The sequence below is a fragment of the Musca domestica genome, unplaced genomic scaffold (genome assembly GCF_030504385.1).
Source record: "Musca domestica strain aabys unplaced genomic scaffold, Musca_domestica.polishedcontigs.V.1.1 80, whole genome shotgun sequence".
Classification (NCBI taxonomy): Eukaryota; Metazoa; Arthropoda; class Insecta; order Diptera; family Muscidae; genus Musca; species Musca domestica.
Window position 1 is genome coordinate 1,466,834 of NW_026712410.1, and position 18,810 is coordinate 1,485,643.

Sequence of the window (18,810 nt, forward strand, 5' to 3'; positions counted from 1 at the left end):
TTAACAAATGCAAGTTGGAATCAGTAATATGGCAACAGTTAAATTTTAGCTATAATAAAATATACAAAGGATCGTAAGTTCAGGTTTAAATGAGCGTTTTAGTATGTTTCAATACAATTCAATTTTAAGCGAGATTTTACAAGTGTTCTGGACTGAATTCCAAAGATAAGATGTAGGTGGTAGTTCCTGGATACATATTCTTAAGTAACCTATCGAAAAGAAAACAGTTACGGTTAAAGTTGACGTTTTGAGCGGGTTAGACAACAATTGGGTGAGGTTGGTGAATGTTTAATACTGCCCGGTGAATGCACAAGCATGTTTAGTGGTGATCTTGTAGTACTTTGAGGCAAACGTCAATAATATGGTGAGGGTGAACCGTTCAGAAAAAAAGGGGAATCTTTGAAACTGGGTGTACTTTAGGCTTGTGAAAAGCGGGAAATAAGTTGAAGGAGATTGCGAATAAAAATTTTTGGAGAATATATTTTCAATACACTACATACAGTATTCAAGAGGCCAGTGTAGGATGAGAAAATTGTCTAGATAAACAAGACGAGAGAGACTTATTACTGGTCTAGGAAGAATAGCGTAGGAGAAGAATTACGTGGTGATATTGAATAATATGGTGGACAAGAGCGGGAGGTTCCCGTTAACGAGGAATGGTGATTTGGTGAATAAGAAGGGGGTATTATTGATCCAGATTATCTAGATGAAGATCCGATATGGGCTTGTATGCGATGGGGTGACATGGGAGGATCTTGGGGCGCCTTAGTTGACGAAAACGATTTGTGCTTTGCAACCTTTTGTGGGCGAAGCTGTTTAAAGATAGCTAACTCCCAAAAGCTTTCTCACGTGATTGAATAGTGGTCGTAAAGACCTTCAGGGGTGGACCAGATACAATCCATCCGAAAACCGTATTTTGTGCCAACAATGAACCAAATATGTTCTGTTGTACTCCAGGCAACACAATTTGGGGATACAAATCCGCACCTAATAATATATCCACAGGACGAGAATCGGAAATTGTTGGATCTGCTAGATGGATATTAGAAAAAGCACTTGAAGGGGTAATATTGACAGGGAAAGAAGGGATATTACCTGAGATCTTCGGGAGAACAAATGCTTCGGTTTTCAATAAAATTGTGGAATCTAACCCAGAGCTAATGTTAATGATGCAATTTTTCCTGGAGGTAACGTTAGAAGAAGCATTTATACCAGATATTCTAGAAGGAGAAATACGGGAGGGTAATTTTAATCTATTTTGGAGGTGCTCACTTATGAAAGTTGCCTCGGACGCAGGGTCAACAAGGGCTCGAACAGGGTAGGATTTGCCTTGGTGAACTAAATTAACAATAGTTGTGCTGAGAAGAACTTTAGAATTGTGGGTAGTGTGATACACCTGGCGATTAACTGGTGGCAAATTTGCAGCAGTAGTGGTAGGAGCCTGCTTAACTATGTTAGTACTAGACTGCAGACTAGCGGCTGGGAAAGTAGCATTTGGAGCATTTGGGACGACACTGTTGGGGTATGCAATTCTATTAGGTTTATGTAGAAGGGTGTGGTGCCTTTTATGACAAAAATTGCAATTATGTGTGCTGGAACAATTTCTAACCGAGTGACCTTTAGATAATCAATTGAAACACCACTCTTGTCTTTTTACAAAATCTATTTTTTCATCAATAGTTAACTTTTTAAAACTAGGACAGCAGTAAAGTGCGTGACTTTCACTGGGGCAGTAGAAACAAGGATGTATAGAACGTGGTTTTATTATACCAGACGATTTATTCACCAAAGGTGTCCTAACGTTGCGTGAATTTGATCTTGGTTCAGAAGAATCGATGCCTTTGAGATCACGCAGACAGGCAAGCGTCTGTATTCTTTCATTGAGGAAAGAATCGAGCTCGGACCATAACGATAAGGACGATTTATCTTTGAGACTCTGTTCTCAGAGTGTCACAGTAAGTTCTGGCAGACGTTGAATACAAATAAAAACCAGAATAGGATCCCAGTGATCCGTAACAATGTCATAGACTGACATGGCAGACAAACAGCTATACCCCGTTGCAAGGTTTTTAAACCGGAACTCGTTTCGCTTGTTAACGAGGGGAGATCAAACAACTTTTTCAAATAATTATTCACAAGAATGCGTTTGTTATCATAAGTATCGTGCAGAGACTTCCAAGCTAGAGGAAAGCCTTTGTGGGTAAGTGGAAATTTAGAAACGATTTCCTTGCCTTACCTTTAGTATTCTGCACTAAGTGACATAACCTCTCAATGTCACTTAACCGATTATTATTTATGTACATGACCGAAAAAGATCACGAAATATGGGCCACGACAGGAAGTCTCCGTGGAAATCATCTATTTCACACGGCGGTAGATTTAGGCTGTGCATAGTATTGCAATTATTCGGCGGGAGACTCCAATTAGAATTTGACATTTCAGCAGAGAACTGACATCGGGGTTCACAAAGTTAGACATATTTAAACTAGCATTACTAACATGGTTTGACTCACAATTTTGAATTGGAGTGCTTTGCGGACTGACGTTGATAACGGTAGTTGTGGACGAAGGAGATTTCACCGATTTCAAATTTTGCAACTTCTGATTAATTTCTGTCATCAAAAAGTCAAGACATTGGTCATAAGTGTTCTTGACCTTGCCCCATAAGTCTTGAAGATCCGAACGCCGAACTTCAAGGTTAAAAACTGTATGCCTTTCAGAATCAAGTAGGTGAAATGATGCAATAAGCTTGACTACATTATCAGACGCACGGATAAATTGAGAAAAAGGTGTGACCGACATGTTGCAAAAAGGGGGCAAATATCAATATCTAAATAAAGGCGCAAAGTTTTATATGAAACAAGTTTAAGAAATAAAAATAAAACTTTTATATTTCGGTTATTGTCGGTGTAGCGTGCACAATTTTTGCAATGAATATATTAATTGGAGAGCTTAACAATTTATATACACAGGTGTATCTCCAAAAAACCCAACAGAACTGTTTTTATAAAAATTTCAAAATTGAGCAATTTTATAAGGGGAATTATCTGTTTAATGTTCTGCCAAAATGCCAAAAGTAGGGTTATTTCAAAAGAAAATTCCAAAACCTTGCTAAAAATCAATTATATTTTCAAAATTAAAAAAAAAATTAAGATTTTATTTTTTTCAAAATTCACAATTTTGTCAGGCAGACCCACTGTGCAATGGTGAATTAAGAATACCGCACAAAAGAGAATAAAACACTAGCAGTGTTTGTGGATCGAACGGTGACGGGGGTTGGTAAAGTACCACACTACAAACAGATCACTGACAATGGTGTTTACGAATATCGCACAAAAGGGAATAAAACACAAGTAGTGTTTGTGGATCGAACGGCGACGGGGAGGGGTTGGCTAACACACTACAGATAGATCACTGACAATGGTTGTGAAGGATATCGCAACAAACAGAATAAAACACAAGCAGTGTTTGTTGATGGGACGGTGACGGGGAGGGGATTGACTATCACAATACGAATAGATCACTGACAATTAACCAACAGTGATTGGTGAGAGAGCTAAATAATTGTTGGTGTGATTATGTATTAGTAAACCGACGCTAATAAAGGCGCGTGGAATATCGGGGAATACAACAACTAAGCAAACTTGAGAGTTGGGGAGATGAAGTTGTTGTTCCGTTTATTTGTAAGAAACACCGATTGGAATATTGGTGCAGTCTTGTTGAGAGCAAAACAAAGATGAAATCAGAGAATGTTGTCTCAACAGAGAAAATAGAGTGTGGTGAATATAGCAAAAGAAAAACACAAATTAAAACACTCTTTGTAAAAGCTCGCAATAACAAAACACTGAACTTACGTACCTTATTGTTGATGTTGACGATTTTATGAGGAGAGGTATTGATGCGGTGGTGAGAGATATGAGGGGGATGTGTTGTAGTGTATTACAACCAGCCAAAATTCTTAAGCGACACAAATCCGACTCGATACGACCAAATGTTTAGGCGGGGAAATTGTGAGGAGGTGAAAGGAGGAAAAAAGAAATAAAACACAATAGTAATTAGTTTTAAGTTCATATAAGTTTGGTGGTTTATTGAGTTCTTCTTTTTTATACAACAAACAAAATTGCCTTGTGTAATTTGGGGTGGCGCAGAGACCTTTGTGTTTATGTGTCAACTACTAAACGACAAGTGAACGCAGAGGTTCTTGCAATCGCAGAGGATCGCAGTGATCGCCGAGGATCTACTACTACATTTACAATTATTTCCATTGAGAGCAGAGTCTCGTATGTATCAAAGTGCGCTAACCAACCACAACCACCGCCCGGTGGCATCTGCGCTCTACGGTCTCCGCCGAGGGAAGTTTGCCGAGGAGATGCCCGCTGTGTCAATCAGCATCCGTGATTGACTGGACTCGGGAAGTTGAAGACCAACTTAAACAGGGGCTATATGAAGACGTGGATCTGCACAGACAATTTTCTGTCTTAGGCTGTAGTATTCATTTTGAACTTCAAATACCAAATTTGAAACACTTCCGGTTGTTGTTGTTGTAGCAGTAGTACATGCATGTGTTTGCGTTCTGCTAATCTGGTTCCAGCTCCAGGTTTAGAAATTCGATTACTTTAATGGGCTGTTGCCAGAGACCTTCTGCAGTGAGTTGGGTAGGTTTGGCTGTGTATTTTATAATTGCTAATAGCTGACGTACCGGAACGACTTTCGCCTCCTCATGTAGATGGTCCACTGGTGTCATGAGAAGGCACCCTGCCGCATAGCTGACCACAGATCGACCTATCGCCTTATAAGAGATCAACAAAGAGGTTCAAGGTTCGAGATAGGGGTTCAGCCTTTTACATGTGTCATCGACCACCGGGACCGACGCTATGATCATACGTTACGATCTCTATCCAGGTTTCGGGCACTATGTGGGTGGCTAGCGACAAATTGAGAACTTTCGTTAAGTCCTCCCGGCGTATCCAGCTGCTTCAACTTTACCATTGAGATTCCGTCCGGGCCCAGCGCTTTGGATGACTTAGCGTTACGGGTGACATTTGCAACATCACCCATCGTAAACTGTGGTGGTTCCTCCTCGGCGGGAAGAGATCTGATACGACGTAGTACTCTTCGCTTCGCCCTCGGGGTGCTCGACAAATTGTCGGTTAAAATACTTTGCGCACCTCTTCGGATCAGTCACCGTTACGTCGTTAAAAGTGACTGAGGTCCTATCATCCTTTTTTCCAGGTCCTGTCATCCAAGTTCCAGAGCGACTTAACCGTTACCCACAGCTTACTCATATCGGTTCCAATGTTGCAACACTTCAGAAGATCTAGCCCCTTTTTCCTCTTATGCTCCTGTACCAACCGGTTGACTTCCACTGTCAAATCACTGATTCTAGGATCAGTAGGGTAGGTACGACGGAGATCATCACGCTCGTTTACTAATCCCGCTGCCTCTGCTGGGAAGTATGGTCTTATCTCGGGTATTCGACCAGCAGGCCAGTGAGCTTTCCCATGGTTAAGAAAAGTGCAGCGTTCACTCGGGCGACCTGCTTTTGGAGACGATTATCGGGAGATGGTCTGAGCGAAGAGAAATGACGGGCTGCCAAGTCCAGTCATCCTCGTTAACCGTGCAGAATGTGGAGCAGTCAATCTGCTCTGCCAGCGCTGATCCCCTCTGGTCATTACCTAGGGCGGAATTCCACAAATCATCATCATGGCTACCAACCATGGGATAAAATCTGGCAAATAACGCGGTTCAAAGCTATTAATCGGCGGGATATACACATAAAGTAACTCTACCTCGGCAGATCCACACTTGACTGCTACCCCCATACATTCCATGTATGGGTCACTAGAGATTAGCAAAAGCGAGATAGGTATGTACTGAACAGAATGGTGTAATCCCCCACCACCACTTCTGGGGCTGGATTCTTGTTCTATGAAAATGTGATATGAAAAATATTTCCTTTATAAAATTTTTCATTTGACATTTTTTCCCTTTATAAATGTTTTCATTTCACATTTTCATAGATCCAGAATTGAGGCCCTGGTACGATCCTTCCTTAGTACGTTGTAACCATAACAACGTTGTAGGCTGCAATTTTCATTCAGCTTGGTTTCCTTTGCCGCTGCGAACTTAATATTTCTCCGACTCATAAATTCCACTATCTCATCTATTTTGACTCGTTGCAATTGAATTGCAAGAATTAGTATTTCATTCCAAATTAGTTATATATATATATATATATATATATATATATATATATATATGTATATATATATATATATATATATATATATATATATATATATAACTAATTTGGAATGAAATACTAATTCTTGCAATTCAATTGCAACGAGTCAAAATAGATGAGATAGTGGAATTTATGAGTCGGAGAAATATTAAGTTCGCAGCGGCAAAGGAAACCAAGCTGAATGAAAATTGCAGCCTACAACGTTGTTATGGTTACAACGTACTAAGGAAGGATCGTACCAGGGCCTCAATTCTGGATCTATGAAAATGTGAAATGAAAACATTTATAAAGGGAAAAAATGTCAAATGAAAAATTTTATAAAGGAAATATTTTTCATATCACATTTTCATAGAACAAGAATCCAGCCCCAGAAGTGGTGGTGGGGGATTACACCATTCTGTTCAGTACATACCTATCTCGCTTTTGCTAATCTCTAGTGACCCATACATGGAATGTATGGGGGTAGCAGTCAAGTGTGGATCTGCCGAGGTAGAGTTACTTTATGTGTATATCCCGCCGATTAATAGCTTTGAACCGCGTTATTTGCCAGATTTTATCCCATGGTTGGTAGCCATGATGATGATTTGTGGAATTCCGCCCTAGGTAATGACCAGAGGGGATCAGCGCTGGCAGAGCAGATTGACTGCTCCACATTCTGCACGGTTAACGAGGATGACTGGACTTGGCAGCCCGTCATTTCTCTTCGCTCAGACCATCTCCCGATAATCGTCTCCAAAAGCAGGTCGCCCGAGTGAACGCTGCACTTTTCTTAACCATGGGAAAGCTCACTGGCCTGCTGGTCGAATACCCGAGATAAGACCATACTTCCCAGCAGAGGCAGCGGGATTAGTAAACGAGCGTGATGATCTCCGTCGTACCTACCCTACTGATCCTAGAATCAGTGATTTGACAGTGGAAGTCAACCGGTTGGTACAGGAGCATAAGAGGAAAAAGGGGCTAGATCTTCTGAAGTGTTGCAACATTGGAACCGATATGAGTAAGCTGTGGGTAACGGTTAAGTCGCTCTGGAACTTGGATGACAGGACCTGGAAAAAAGGATGATAGGACCTCAGTCACTTTTAACGACGTAACGGTGACTGATCCGAAGAGGTGCGCAAAGTATTTTAACCGACAATTTGTCGAGCACCCCGAGGGCGAAGCGAAGAGTACTACGTCGTATCAGATCTCTTCCCGCCGAGGAGGAACCACCACAGTTTACGATGGGTGATGTTGCAAATGTCACCCGTAACGCTAAGTCATCCAAAGCGCTGGGCCCGGACGGAATCTCAATGGTAAAGTTGAAGCAGCTGGATACGCCGGGAGGACTTAACGAAAGTTCTCAATTTGTCGCTAGCCACCCACATAGTGCCCGAAACCTGGATAGAGATCGTAACGTATGATCATAGCGTCGGTCCCGGTGGTCGATGACACATGTAAAAGGCTGAACCCCTATCTCGAACCTTGAACCTCTTTGTTGATCTCTTATAAGGCGATAGGTCGATCTGTGGTCAGCTATGCGGCAGGGTGCCTTCTCATGACACCAGTGGACCATCTACATGAGGAGGCGAAAGTCGTTCCGGTACGTCAGCTATTAGCAATTATAAAATACACAGCCAAACCTACCCAACTCACTGCAGAAGGTCTCTGGCAACAGCCCATTAAAGTAATCGAATTTCTAAACCTGGAGCTGGAACCAGATTAGCAGAACGCAAACACATGCATGTACTACTGCTACAACAACAACAACCGGAAGTGTTTCAAATTTGGTATTTGAAGTTCAAAATGTATGTATGGGTCACTAGAGATTAGCAAAAGCGAGATAGGTATGTACTGAACAGAATGGTGTAATCCCCCACCACCACTTCTGGGGCTGGATTCTTGTTCTATGAAAATGTGATATGAAAAATATTTCCTTTATAAAATTTTTCATTTGACATTTTTTCCCTTTATAAATGTTTTCATTTCACATTTTCATAGATCCAGAATTGAGGCCCTGGTACGATCCTTCCTTAGTACGTTGTAACCATAACAACGTTGTAGGCTGCAATTTTCATTCAGCTTGGTTTCCTTTGCCGCTGCGAACTTAATATTTCTCCGACTCATAAATTCCACTATCTCATCTATTTTGACTCGTTGCAATTGAATTGCAAGAATTAGTATTTCATTCCAAATTAGTTATATATATATATATATATATATATATATATATATATATATATATATATATATATATATATATATATTCAATTTTCATTCAACCCTCTCTTACCACAAGTTTGTACTTCTTGAACTCCTTTAGTACATTCTAAAATTGTCATCCTTGTCTTAAACTAATTTGTAATAAAAAGGAATGAAATACTAAAAATTATCGTGTAGAATTTATTTCAAGAAAACAATTTAAAAAGTTATAAAATATATTATTATGAATTAAATCGGAATTTTTCATAAATTGTTTTTAAGAGAAACTTGTGTCAATGATATTGCCCGCACTGTATATTATCATTTAATATGTATATTTCGGTATTAACATATTTTTATACACACATGTAGCTATGGAGGAATATGTATGTAAGAAATGAAAATAAATTATAAAGTTTAGGGAGTAAAGTACTCACAAAGAACTCCTGGTGTGGAATTTCAGACAATTCAATTGAAAAATGTGACTAAAAACATTAAAATACCGAATGTCGAGGGTACCGTTGTATGGGGGCTATTCGATATCGTGGACCTATATAGATAATTCTATTTCAGGGGATAAAGTGCTCACAAGGAACTCCCTGTGTTGATTTTCAGACCTTTCCATTAGAAAATGTGAGTAAAATCATCAAAATATCGAATATCGGGGGTTACCGTTATATGGGGGCTATACAATATCGTCGACCTTTATAGATAATTCTCCTCCGAGGTACAAAGTACCCACATGGAACTCCTTGTGTGGATTTTCAGACAATTCCGTTGAAAAATGTGGCTAAAATCATCAAAATACCGAATATTGAGGGTACCGTTGTATGGGGGCTATACGATATCGTGGACCGATATAGCCCATCTTCGAGCTTGACCTGCCTGCAGACAAAAGAGATATCTGTGCAAAATTTTAGCTTCCTATCTCAATTCGTTTAGACTATAGCGTGATTACAACAGACGGACGGACGGACAGGGCTAAATCGTCTTAGAATTTTACGCTGATCAAGAATATAGTATACATTTTGTTGGTTCTAAAATGATTATTTCGATGAGTTACAAACGGAATGACAAACTTAATATACCCTCCATACTATGTATGGTGAAGGGTATAACAAGTTAAAAGCAGTAAGTACTGAACAGAATGGTGTAACAGGAACGCTAATCCCTCACCTCCACTTCTGGTGCGATCCTTCCTTAGTACGTTGTAACAATAACAACGTTGTAGGCTGCAATTTTCATTCAGCTTGGTTTCCTTCACCGCTGCGAACTTAATATACCTCCGACTCATAAATTCCACTATCTCATCTATTTTGCCTCGGAGTCCGTTGCAATTGAATTGTAAGAATTAGTATTTCATTCCAAATTAGTTTTACATATATATATATATATATATATATATATATATATATATATATATATATATATATATATAATTTTCATTCAACCCTCTCTTACCACAAGTTTGTACTTCTTGAACTCCTTTAGTACATTCTAAAATTGTCATCCTTGTCTAAAACTAATTTGTAATAAAATGGAATGAAATACTAATAATTATCATGTAGAATTTATTTCAAGAAAACAGTTTAAAAAGTTATAAAATACTAGCTGGCCCGGTCCGCGTTGCCGGCCCGTACTTTTTGTCTATTATGCATATTTGTCAAAGCATAATTATTCAAAAATATGAATGTTATAAATGTTCACGTACTGGTCGATTTGTTTTTAATTTTTAGTCAAATGAGCAGTAATTTGGAATTTACTGTACGTTGTGCACCTCATAATTGAGGGCTAATTGATTTAAGAATAGCCAAAGTTAATTACTTTTTTAAACCCATTAGCTCCTCAGATTGTGCATTAGAGTCCTCATAAGTCCCCCTAACCATGTCGGTCTGTTTGTCCGGCAAAAGGTGGACTTGAGGGGGTACTATTACATGGAGAAAATTCTAAAATTTGTAGATATGTTGAAATTTTTGTGTAAGATTTTCACCCCCAAATACACATTTTTAGCCGAATCCTTTGAAATATGGTAAAATGCGAAACATCGACCTACATTTAAAACTTTCTTCACCCCTTATAATCCAAGATGACAAATAGAGGCCAAATCGAAAATATAGCAGAACAACATAGCATGACAAACTGAAAAAATCACATGATTTAAATAAGTAAAAATAGTTTTATCCACCTCATAATTGAGGTCATACTGATTTCAGAATAGTCAAATATAATTACTATTTTACACCCATTACCGTAATATGGGAACCAATTTTATTTGTCATTTAAATTGTAAATTGGAGACCCCATATAGTCCATATTTTTCATCATAGTATAATTCAATGACGATTCCACAAATATTCGGTCCCGTGCTACTTTCTTATATTTGTAATTTGTTCATGTTTTCACAATTTATTTCATATAGATGTATATCCCAAATCTACGTTCCCAACCAATATTCTCTTGGGGGTTACAAATTTAATAGAATACAAATGTTTCTTTTCTGAAAGTGGTGTGAAAGTGGATTTGGGGATACTCCAATGTAGGGACTTTACATGAATAAATTTCTATGTGGCAATTATCTGTACGATGGTTCCTTACACCAGGGTAGTATAAATACAATTTTTTAGTGGTCAAGACCAATATGGGCCCTACTCCGAAAATTTTATGCGAAGAGGTTCTCTACCCCCTTCGAAACAAAAATGCCAAATATATATATATATATATATATATATATATATATATATATATATATATATATATATATTCAATTTTCATTCAACCCTCTCTTACCACAAGTTTGTACTTCTTGAACTCCTTTAGTACATTCTAAAATTGTCATCCTTGTCTTAAACTAATTTGTAATAAAAAGGAATGAAATACTAAAAATTATCGTGTAGAATTTATTTCAAGAAAACAATTTAAAAAGTTATAAAATATATTATTATGAATTAAATCGGAATTTTTCATAAATTGTTTTTAAGAGAAACTTGTGTCAATGATATTGCCCGCACTGTATATTATCATTTAATATGTATATTTCGGTATTAACATATTTTATACACACATGTAGCTATGGAGGAATATGTATGTAAGAAATGAAAATAAATTATAAAGTTTAGGGAGTAAAGTACTCACAAAGAACTCCTGGTGTGGAATTTCAGACAATTCAATTGAAAAATGTGGCTAAAAACATTAAAATACCGAATGTCGGGGGTACCGTTGTATGGGGGCTATTCGATATCGTGGACCTATATAGATAATTCTATTTCAGGGGATAAAGTGCTCACAAGGAACTCCCTGTGTTGATTTTCAGACCTTTCCATTAGAAAATGTGAGTAAAATCATCAAAATACCGAATATCGGGGGTTACCGTTATATGGGGGCTATACAATATCGTCGACCTTTATAGATAATTCTCCTCCGAGGTACAAAGTACCCACATGGAACTCCTTGTGTGGATTTTCAGACAATTCCGTTGAAAAATGTGGCTAAAATCATCAAAATACCGAATATTGAGGGTACCGTTGTATGGGGGCTATACGATATCGTGGACCGATATAGCCCATCTTCGAGCTTGACCTGCCTGCAGACAAAAGAGATATCTGTGCAAAATTTTAGCTTCCTATCTCAATTCGTTTAGACTATAGCGTGATTACAACAGACGGACGGACGGACAGGGCTAAATCGTCTTAGAATTTTACGCTGATCAAGAATATAGTATACATTTTGTTGGTTCTAAAATGATTATTTCGATGAGTTACAAACGGAATGACAAACTTAATATACCCTCCATACTATGTATGGTGAAGGGTATAACAAGTTAAAAAGCAGTAAGTACTGAACAGAATGGTGTAACAGGAACGCTAATCCCTCACCTCCACTTCTGGTGCGATCCTTCCTTAGTACGTTGTAACAATAACAACGTTGTAGGCTGCAATTTTCATTCAGCTTGGTTTCCTTCACCGCTGCGAACTTAATATTCCTCCGACTCATAAATTCCACTATCTCATCTATTTTGCCTCGGAGTCCGTTGCAATTGAATTGTAAGAATTAGTATTTCATTCCAAATTAGTTTTACATATATATATATATATATATATATATATATATATATATATATATATATATATATATATATATATATATAATTTTCATTCAACCCTCTCTTACCACAAGTTTGTACTTCTTGAACTCCTTTAGTACATTCTAAAATTGTCATCCTTGTCTAAAACTAATTTGTAATAAAATGGAATGAAATACTAATAATTATCATGTAGAATTTATTTCAAGAAAACAATTTAAAAAGTTATAAAATACTAGCTGGCCCGGTCCGCGTTGCCGGCCCGTACTTTTTGTCTATTATGCATATTTGTCAAAGCATAATTATTCAAAAATATGAATGTTATAAATGTTCACGTACTGGTCGATTTGTTTTTAATTTTTAGTCAAATGAGCAGTAATTTGGAATTTACTGTACGTTGTGCACCTCATAATTGAGGGCTAATTGATTTAAGAATAGCCAAAGTTAATTACTTTTTTAAACCCATTAGCTCCTCAGATTGTGCATTAGAGTCCTCATAAGTCCCCCTAACCATGTCGGTCTGTTTGTCCGGCAAAAGGTGGACTTGAGGGGGTACTATTACATGGAGAAAATTCTAAAATTTGTAGATATGTTGAAATTTTTGTGTAAGATTTTCACCCCCAAATACACATTTTTAGCCGAATCCTTTGAAATATGGTAAAATGCGAAACATCGACCTACATTGAAAACTTTCTTCACCCCTTATAATCCAAGATGACAAATAGAGGCCAAATCGAAAATATAGCAGAACAACATAGCATGTCAAACTGAAAAAATCACGTGATTTAAATAAGTAAAAATAGTTTTATCCACCTCATAATTGAGGTCATACTGATTTCAGAATAGTCAAATATAATTACTATTTTACACCCATTACCGTAATATGGGAACTAATTTTATTTGTCATTTAAATTGTAAATTGGAGACCCCATATAGTCCATATTTTTCATCATAGTATAATTCAATGACGATTCCACAAATATTCGGTCCCGTGCTACTTCTTATATTTGTAATTTGTTCATGTTTTCACAATTTATTTCATATAGATGTATATCCCAAATCTACGTTCCCAACCAATATTCTCTTGGGGGTTACAAATTTAATAGAATACAAATGTTTCTTTTCTGAAAGTGGTGTGAAAGTGGATTTGGGGATACTCCAATGTAGGGACTTTACATGAATAAATTTCTATGTGGCAATTATCTGTACGATGGTTCCTTACACCAGGGTAGCATAAATACAATTTTTTAGTGGTCAAGACCAATATGGGCCCTACTCCGAAAATTTTATGCGAAGAGGTTCTCTACCCCCTTCGAAACAAAAATGCCAAATAAGGGCCAAAAATAGAAGAAAGTGGCGAAGACTCCAAAAATGGCTTAAATCATACGATTGTTATTATGATCGATATCATGACCTGCAAAAGCGATTTAAGGTATCTTAAATGTTCAGGAAGAATTTTTGGAAGGATAGAAATCCTTTTTTTCTTAAAAGTCCCATTCGCTCTACTATTTTGCACCCTTTATATTTGGTATTTTACTGATTGTACTCCCAAAAATTTTTGCATTTTGAGCTCTCATTGGACGAATTATTGTCACATGAAAGAAGTAGGGTCACGCTTTGAAATAAGCCCCATTAGTCTTTTTCGGTCATTTTTGTTTGATTAAATGTCTGCGCATCTTCCAGCTGAAGCACGATGTAGGCCCATGGTACAATGATGTCAAGGTAGGGCTATGATACCATATGATTTCAATTTTTTTATTTTCTTGGCTTAATATGTCATCTTTATTTGTTTATGTATGTGTTTTCTTTACAATAACAAAAAAAATATTCAGAAAACATTCAAATTCGGGTGTTTTCAAAATGTTTATTTCCACGTATGCATCGACAAAATCTAGAGTTTTTGTAGCGAAATAACCCTTTAGAGATATATAGTACATGATTTTGAAAAGAAGTGTTGACCTTTCATTCAGTTATCGCGGTTTTCAATTATTTATTCAAAATAAATGCAACAAGTTGTTTGATTTTTTATTGTTTTGATACTAATTCTGACATTACAAGCCAAACAGGTAAACCTCTATACTTGCAATTTTTTCAAAGTTGACCTACCTTCTCTTCATTGTACCATGTGTAGGCCCTGGAGTTGAAAGGTAGATGTCAGTTACCATCGTATTTCACACTTATTTCATTTTTTTAGTGAAAAATTTTATATAGTGAAAAATTATTCTTTATTTTGTTCACAAATAATCCACTGAATTCAATACGATATTACAAATTGAAAAAAATTGACAAAAGAAGAATAACAAATTGAAAATATCTTCAACTTGTTCGCTAATTTTTTACAGCAACTGTTTAAAGATCCTTATAAAGTTTGTCAATAGAATGTACTTTTATTTTAAAATTCAATTTCATTGGAATTTTATTTCGATATTTTCCCGTTTTGAGAATTGTTGCAATAAGATCTCTTTTTCGTGATTTTTTAGCGATTTTGAAAAAGTAATTATCTTTTAACTTTGGTGTGACCGCGTTAAATTATTTCGATATTATCTATTCCATTTCGCCAATACATAATTCCATCAATTTCAGTTCTCAAGAAATCAAGTCAATTAAATAAATTGGTATTAATATTCGAATTCAAAACTAAAATATAAAAAAAATCTACAAATGTACTTTAGAAAAAAAAAAGTCAAAATGGAAAAAATGCAAAATAAAACATTACTATTGTACATTTCAAAAGTCAAAATGTAAATATTAACATATCACATTTTTACGCGATTTTTTGGATATTATCCTTTTCGGATAAGAGACAATTCCGAATTTGTATGAATCATTAAAATCAGTTCAGCGGTTCTTAAGGTATAACCGTAGTAACTAACACAACTTTCATTTATATACTATATAGATGTATAGATAGATTAAAAAGTATGCGTGGTCAGTTCCTCAGCCCCCAAACAAATACTTAGGGTTGGAGGGAAGGTCAACAGTATCTCTTGTAATAATTTTTAAACCAATATCTTGTTTATTTGGGAAATATAAGGATTTTAGATAAATCGAAATAGTGGGCGTAAAAGGAGGCGTGGTCAATATTTTTTTCTTTAAAAACCTAATTCGGGGTATGACAAACGTTTGTACAAAAAATTATGCAAATAGGTCCAGCCGTTTTTTATATATATAGATAAGATATTATTATGAAAAAAATCGGAATTTTTCATAAATTGTTTTTAAGAGAAACTTGTGTCAATAATATTGCCCGCACTGTATATTATCATTTAATATGTATATTTCGGTATTAACATATTTTTATACACACATGTAGCTATGGAGGAATATGTATGAAAATTTTACTGTAAGAAATGAAAATAAATTATAAATTTTAGGGAGTAAAGTACTCACAAAGAACTCCTGGTGTGGAATTTCAGACAATTCAATTGAAAAATGTCGCTAAAATCATCAAAATACCGAATATCGGGGGTACCGTTGTATGGGGGCTATTCGATATCGTGGACCTATATAGATAATTCTTTTTCAGGGGATAAAGTACTCACAAGGAACTCCTTGTGTGGATTTTCAGACAATTCCGTTGAAAAATGTGAGTAAAATCATCAAAATGCCGAATATTGGGGGGTACCTTTGTATGGGGGCTATACGATATCGTGGACCGATATAGCCCATCTTCGAGCTTGACCTGCCTGCAGACAAAAGAGATATCTGTGCAAAATTTTAGCTTCCTATCTCAATTCGTTTAGACTATAGCGTGATTACAACAGACGGACGGACGGACAGGGCTAAATCGTCTTAGAATTTTACGCTGATCAAGAATATATATACTTTGTTGGGTCTAAAATGATTATTTCGATGAGTTACAAACGGAATGACGAACTTAATATACCCTCCATACTATGTATGGTGGAGGGTATAACAAGTTAAAAAGCAGCAGTTGAATACCCTCCACCATTTGGAACGAATTTGGAAATTTTCAAAAAATGAAATCCGTTAAAAATTCTGTTAAAATTTTAAAAATATCGAATAAAGCCGTTACATTGGGGTCTCTACGACGTGAACCTACATATGCTTTGTTTGCCATAAGCCATTACCATATTCAAATTTAAAACTTGAAATAAACGGTGAATAATGAACTTAAAGCATCAAAATATCCTATATAGAGAGGTACCGTTATAACGGAGCTATACGAAGACCTGGACCTGCATAGACAATTTTCTGTCACAGGCTGTAGCATCCATTACGAACTTCAAATACGACATCTCAAACAATTTCGGTGAGTATTGTACCTAAAATCGTCAAAATACCGAATATAGGGAGGTACTGATATACGGGGCCTATACGAAGACCTGGACCTGCATACACAATTTTCTGTCACAGACTGTAGTTCCCATTACGAACTATAAATACGTAATTTGAAACTACTCCGGTGAATAATGTCGAAAAAATCATCAAAATACAGAATATTCGGAGGTACCGTTATTTGGGGCTATATGAAAACGTGGACCTGCGCAGACAATTTTCTGTCACAGGCTGTAGTATCCATTACGAACTTCAAATACCAAATTTGAAATAATTCCGGGAGGTACCGTTATATGGGGGCTATATGAAGACGTGGACCTGCACAGACAATTTTCTGTGTTAGGCTGTAGTATTCATTTTGAACTTCGAATACCAAATTTGAAACACTTCCGGTTGTTATTGTTGTTGTAGTAGTAGTACATGCATGTGTTTGCGTTTTGCTAATCTGGCTCCAGCTCCAGGTTTAGAAATTCGGCTACTTTAATGGGCTGTAGCCAGAGATCTTCTGGAGTGAGTTGGGTAGGTTTGGCTGTGTATTTTATAATTGCTAATAACCTACGTACGGGAAGGACTTTCGCCTCCTCATGTAGATGGTCCACTGGTGTCATGAGAAGGCACCCTGCCGCATAGCTGACCACAGATCGACCTATCGCGTTATAAGAGATCAACAAAGAGGTTCAAGGTTCGAGATAGGGGTTCAGCCTTTCACATATGTCATCGACCACCGGGCCTGACGCAATGATCGTACAATCATCCGCATACGTTACGATCTCTATCCAGGTTTCGGGCACTATGTGGGTGGCTAGCGACAAATTGAGAACTTTCGTTAAGTACTCGACTCCCGGCGTATCCAGCTGCTTCAACATTACCATTGAGATTCCGTCCGGGCCCAACGCTTTGGATGACTTAGCGTTACGGATGACATTTGCAACATCACCCATCGTAAACTGTGGTGGTTCCTCCTCGGCGGGAAGAGATCCTTTAGCAATCTTGGACTGTTTGACGACCATTTTCTTAAGTTGAAGCCGTGCTTTTTCAAAATGATTATCAATTCCTTTTGTGTCTCCATCGCTATGTTTAAGCTACCACCACCGAGACCATCGTCCATATAAAAGTTCTCTTTTAGCATTTCTGAACCAAGGGGATAGCGATCCAAGTTGTCGTCTGCGATTTTCTGTTGAAACTTTGTGGCAAAGTACGGTGCTGCACGAGTTCCATATGTAACAGTATTGAGCTTGTAATAGCTAACTGGGTGCGATGGATCTTCCCTCCAAATGATCAGTTGATATTTCTGATCATCGGGGTGAATTAAGATTTGTCTATACATTTTTTCAATGTCAGTTGTGAAGACAAACTTTGGTAATCGGAACCGTAGCAGGATAGAGAACAGTTCACTTTGCACAGTTGGTCCTGTGTACATTAAGTCATTTAACGAATGACCCGATGACGTTTTCGCGGATGCATCAAATACCACCCTTAATTTTGCCGTGGTACTATCTGGTTTAAGCACACAGTGATGCGGAATGAAATATTTAGGGTTCGACACTATATTCACGTCAATTTTCTGCATGTGTCCTAGCATTTCATATTCCTGCATGAACTTGATGTATTGCATGCGGATATCATCCTTCTGAAGAAGCCGACGTTCAAGACTCATGAACCGGTTATACGCCATCGCATGAGATTTTCCCAATGTTGTTGGAGATTCTTGGAAAGGAAGACTAACAATGAATCGACCGTTCTGATCCGTCTGGACATGCTGATTATAATGAGACTCGCACCGGGTTTCCAGCGGAGACATTACCCTTTCTGTTGATGCTCCTTCTTCGAGTTTCCATAACTTCTCAATTGCTTGTGTCAGTGAAGTTTCACTATCGAAAATTGCACATGTTAGCGCTGCTGATGTGACGTTCGTTGATGATTGTTCTATTAAGCCGCCTACAATCCAGCCAAGCGCAGTATTCTGCAGAATAGGTTGATTATTATTCAGTTTTATTGTACCCGGTTGCAT

General features: G+C 37.2%; 1 protein-coding gene across 1 annotated transcript; it reads right to left on the reverse strand.

Annotated features, from left to right (window-relative positions):
* Positions 1-1,206: 1,206 nt before the first annotated feature.
* On the reverse strand, positions 1,207-18,810 carry LOC131806658 (uncharacterized). Its single transcript, XM_059131198.1, has 3 exons — positions 17,768-18,810; positions 1,273-1,514; positions 1,207-1,220 (listed from the first exon to the last, which is right to left on the reverse strand). The coding sequence occupies exons 1-3, from the start codon at positions 18,808-18,810 to the stop codon at positions 1,207-1,209; spliced, it is 1,299 nt and encodes a 432-aa protein (XP_058987181.1).

What these genes read in the sequence shown, in the direction of transcription:
- LOC131806658 (XM_059131198.1), bottom strand. Translation starts at nt 18,810, where the DNA reads ATGCAACCGGGTACAATAAAACTGAATAATAATCAACCTATTCTGCAG. An exon ending in TTGCTAAAGGATCTCTTCCC is followed by an intron (nt 1,515 to 17,767) that starts GCCGAGGAGGAA and finishes ATACCCCAACAG; the next exon opens with TGTCGTCCCAAATGCTCCAA.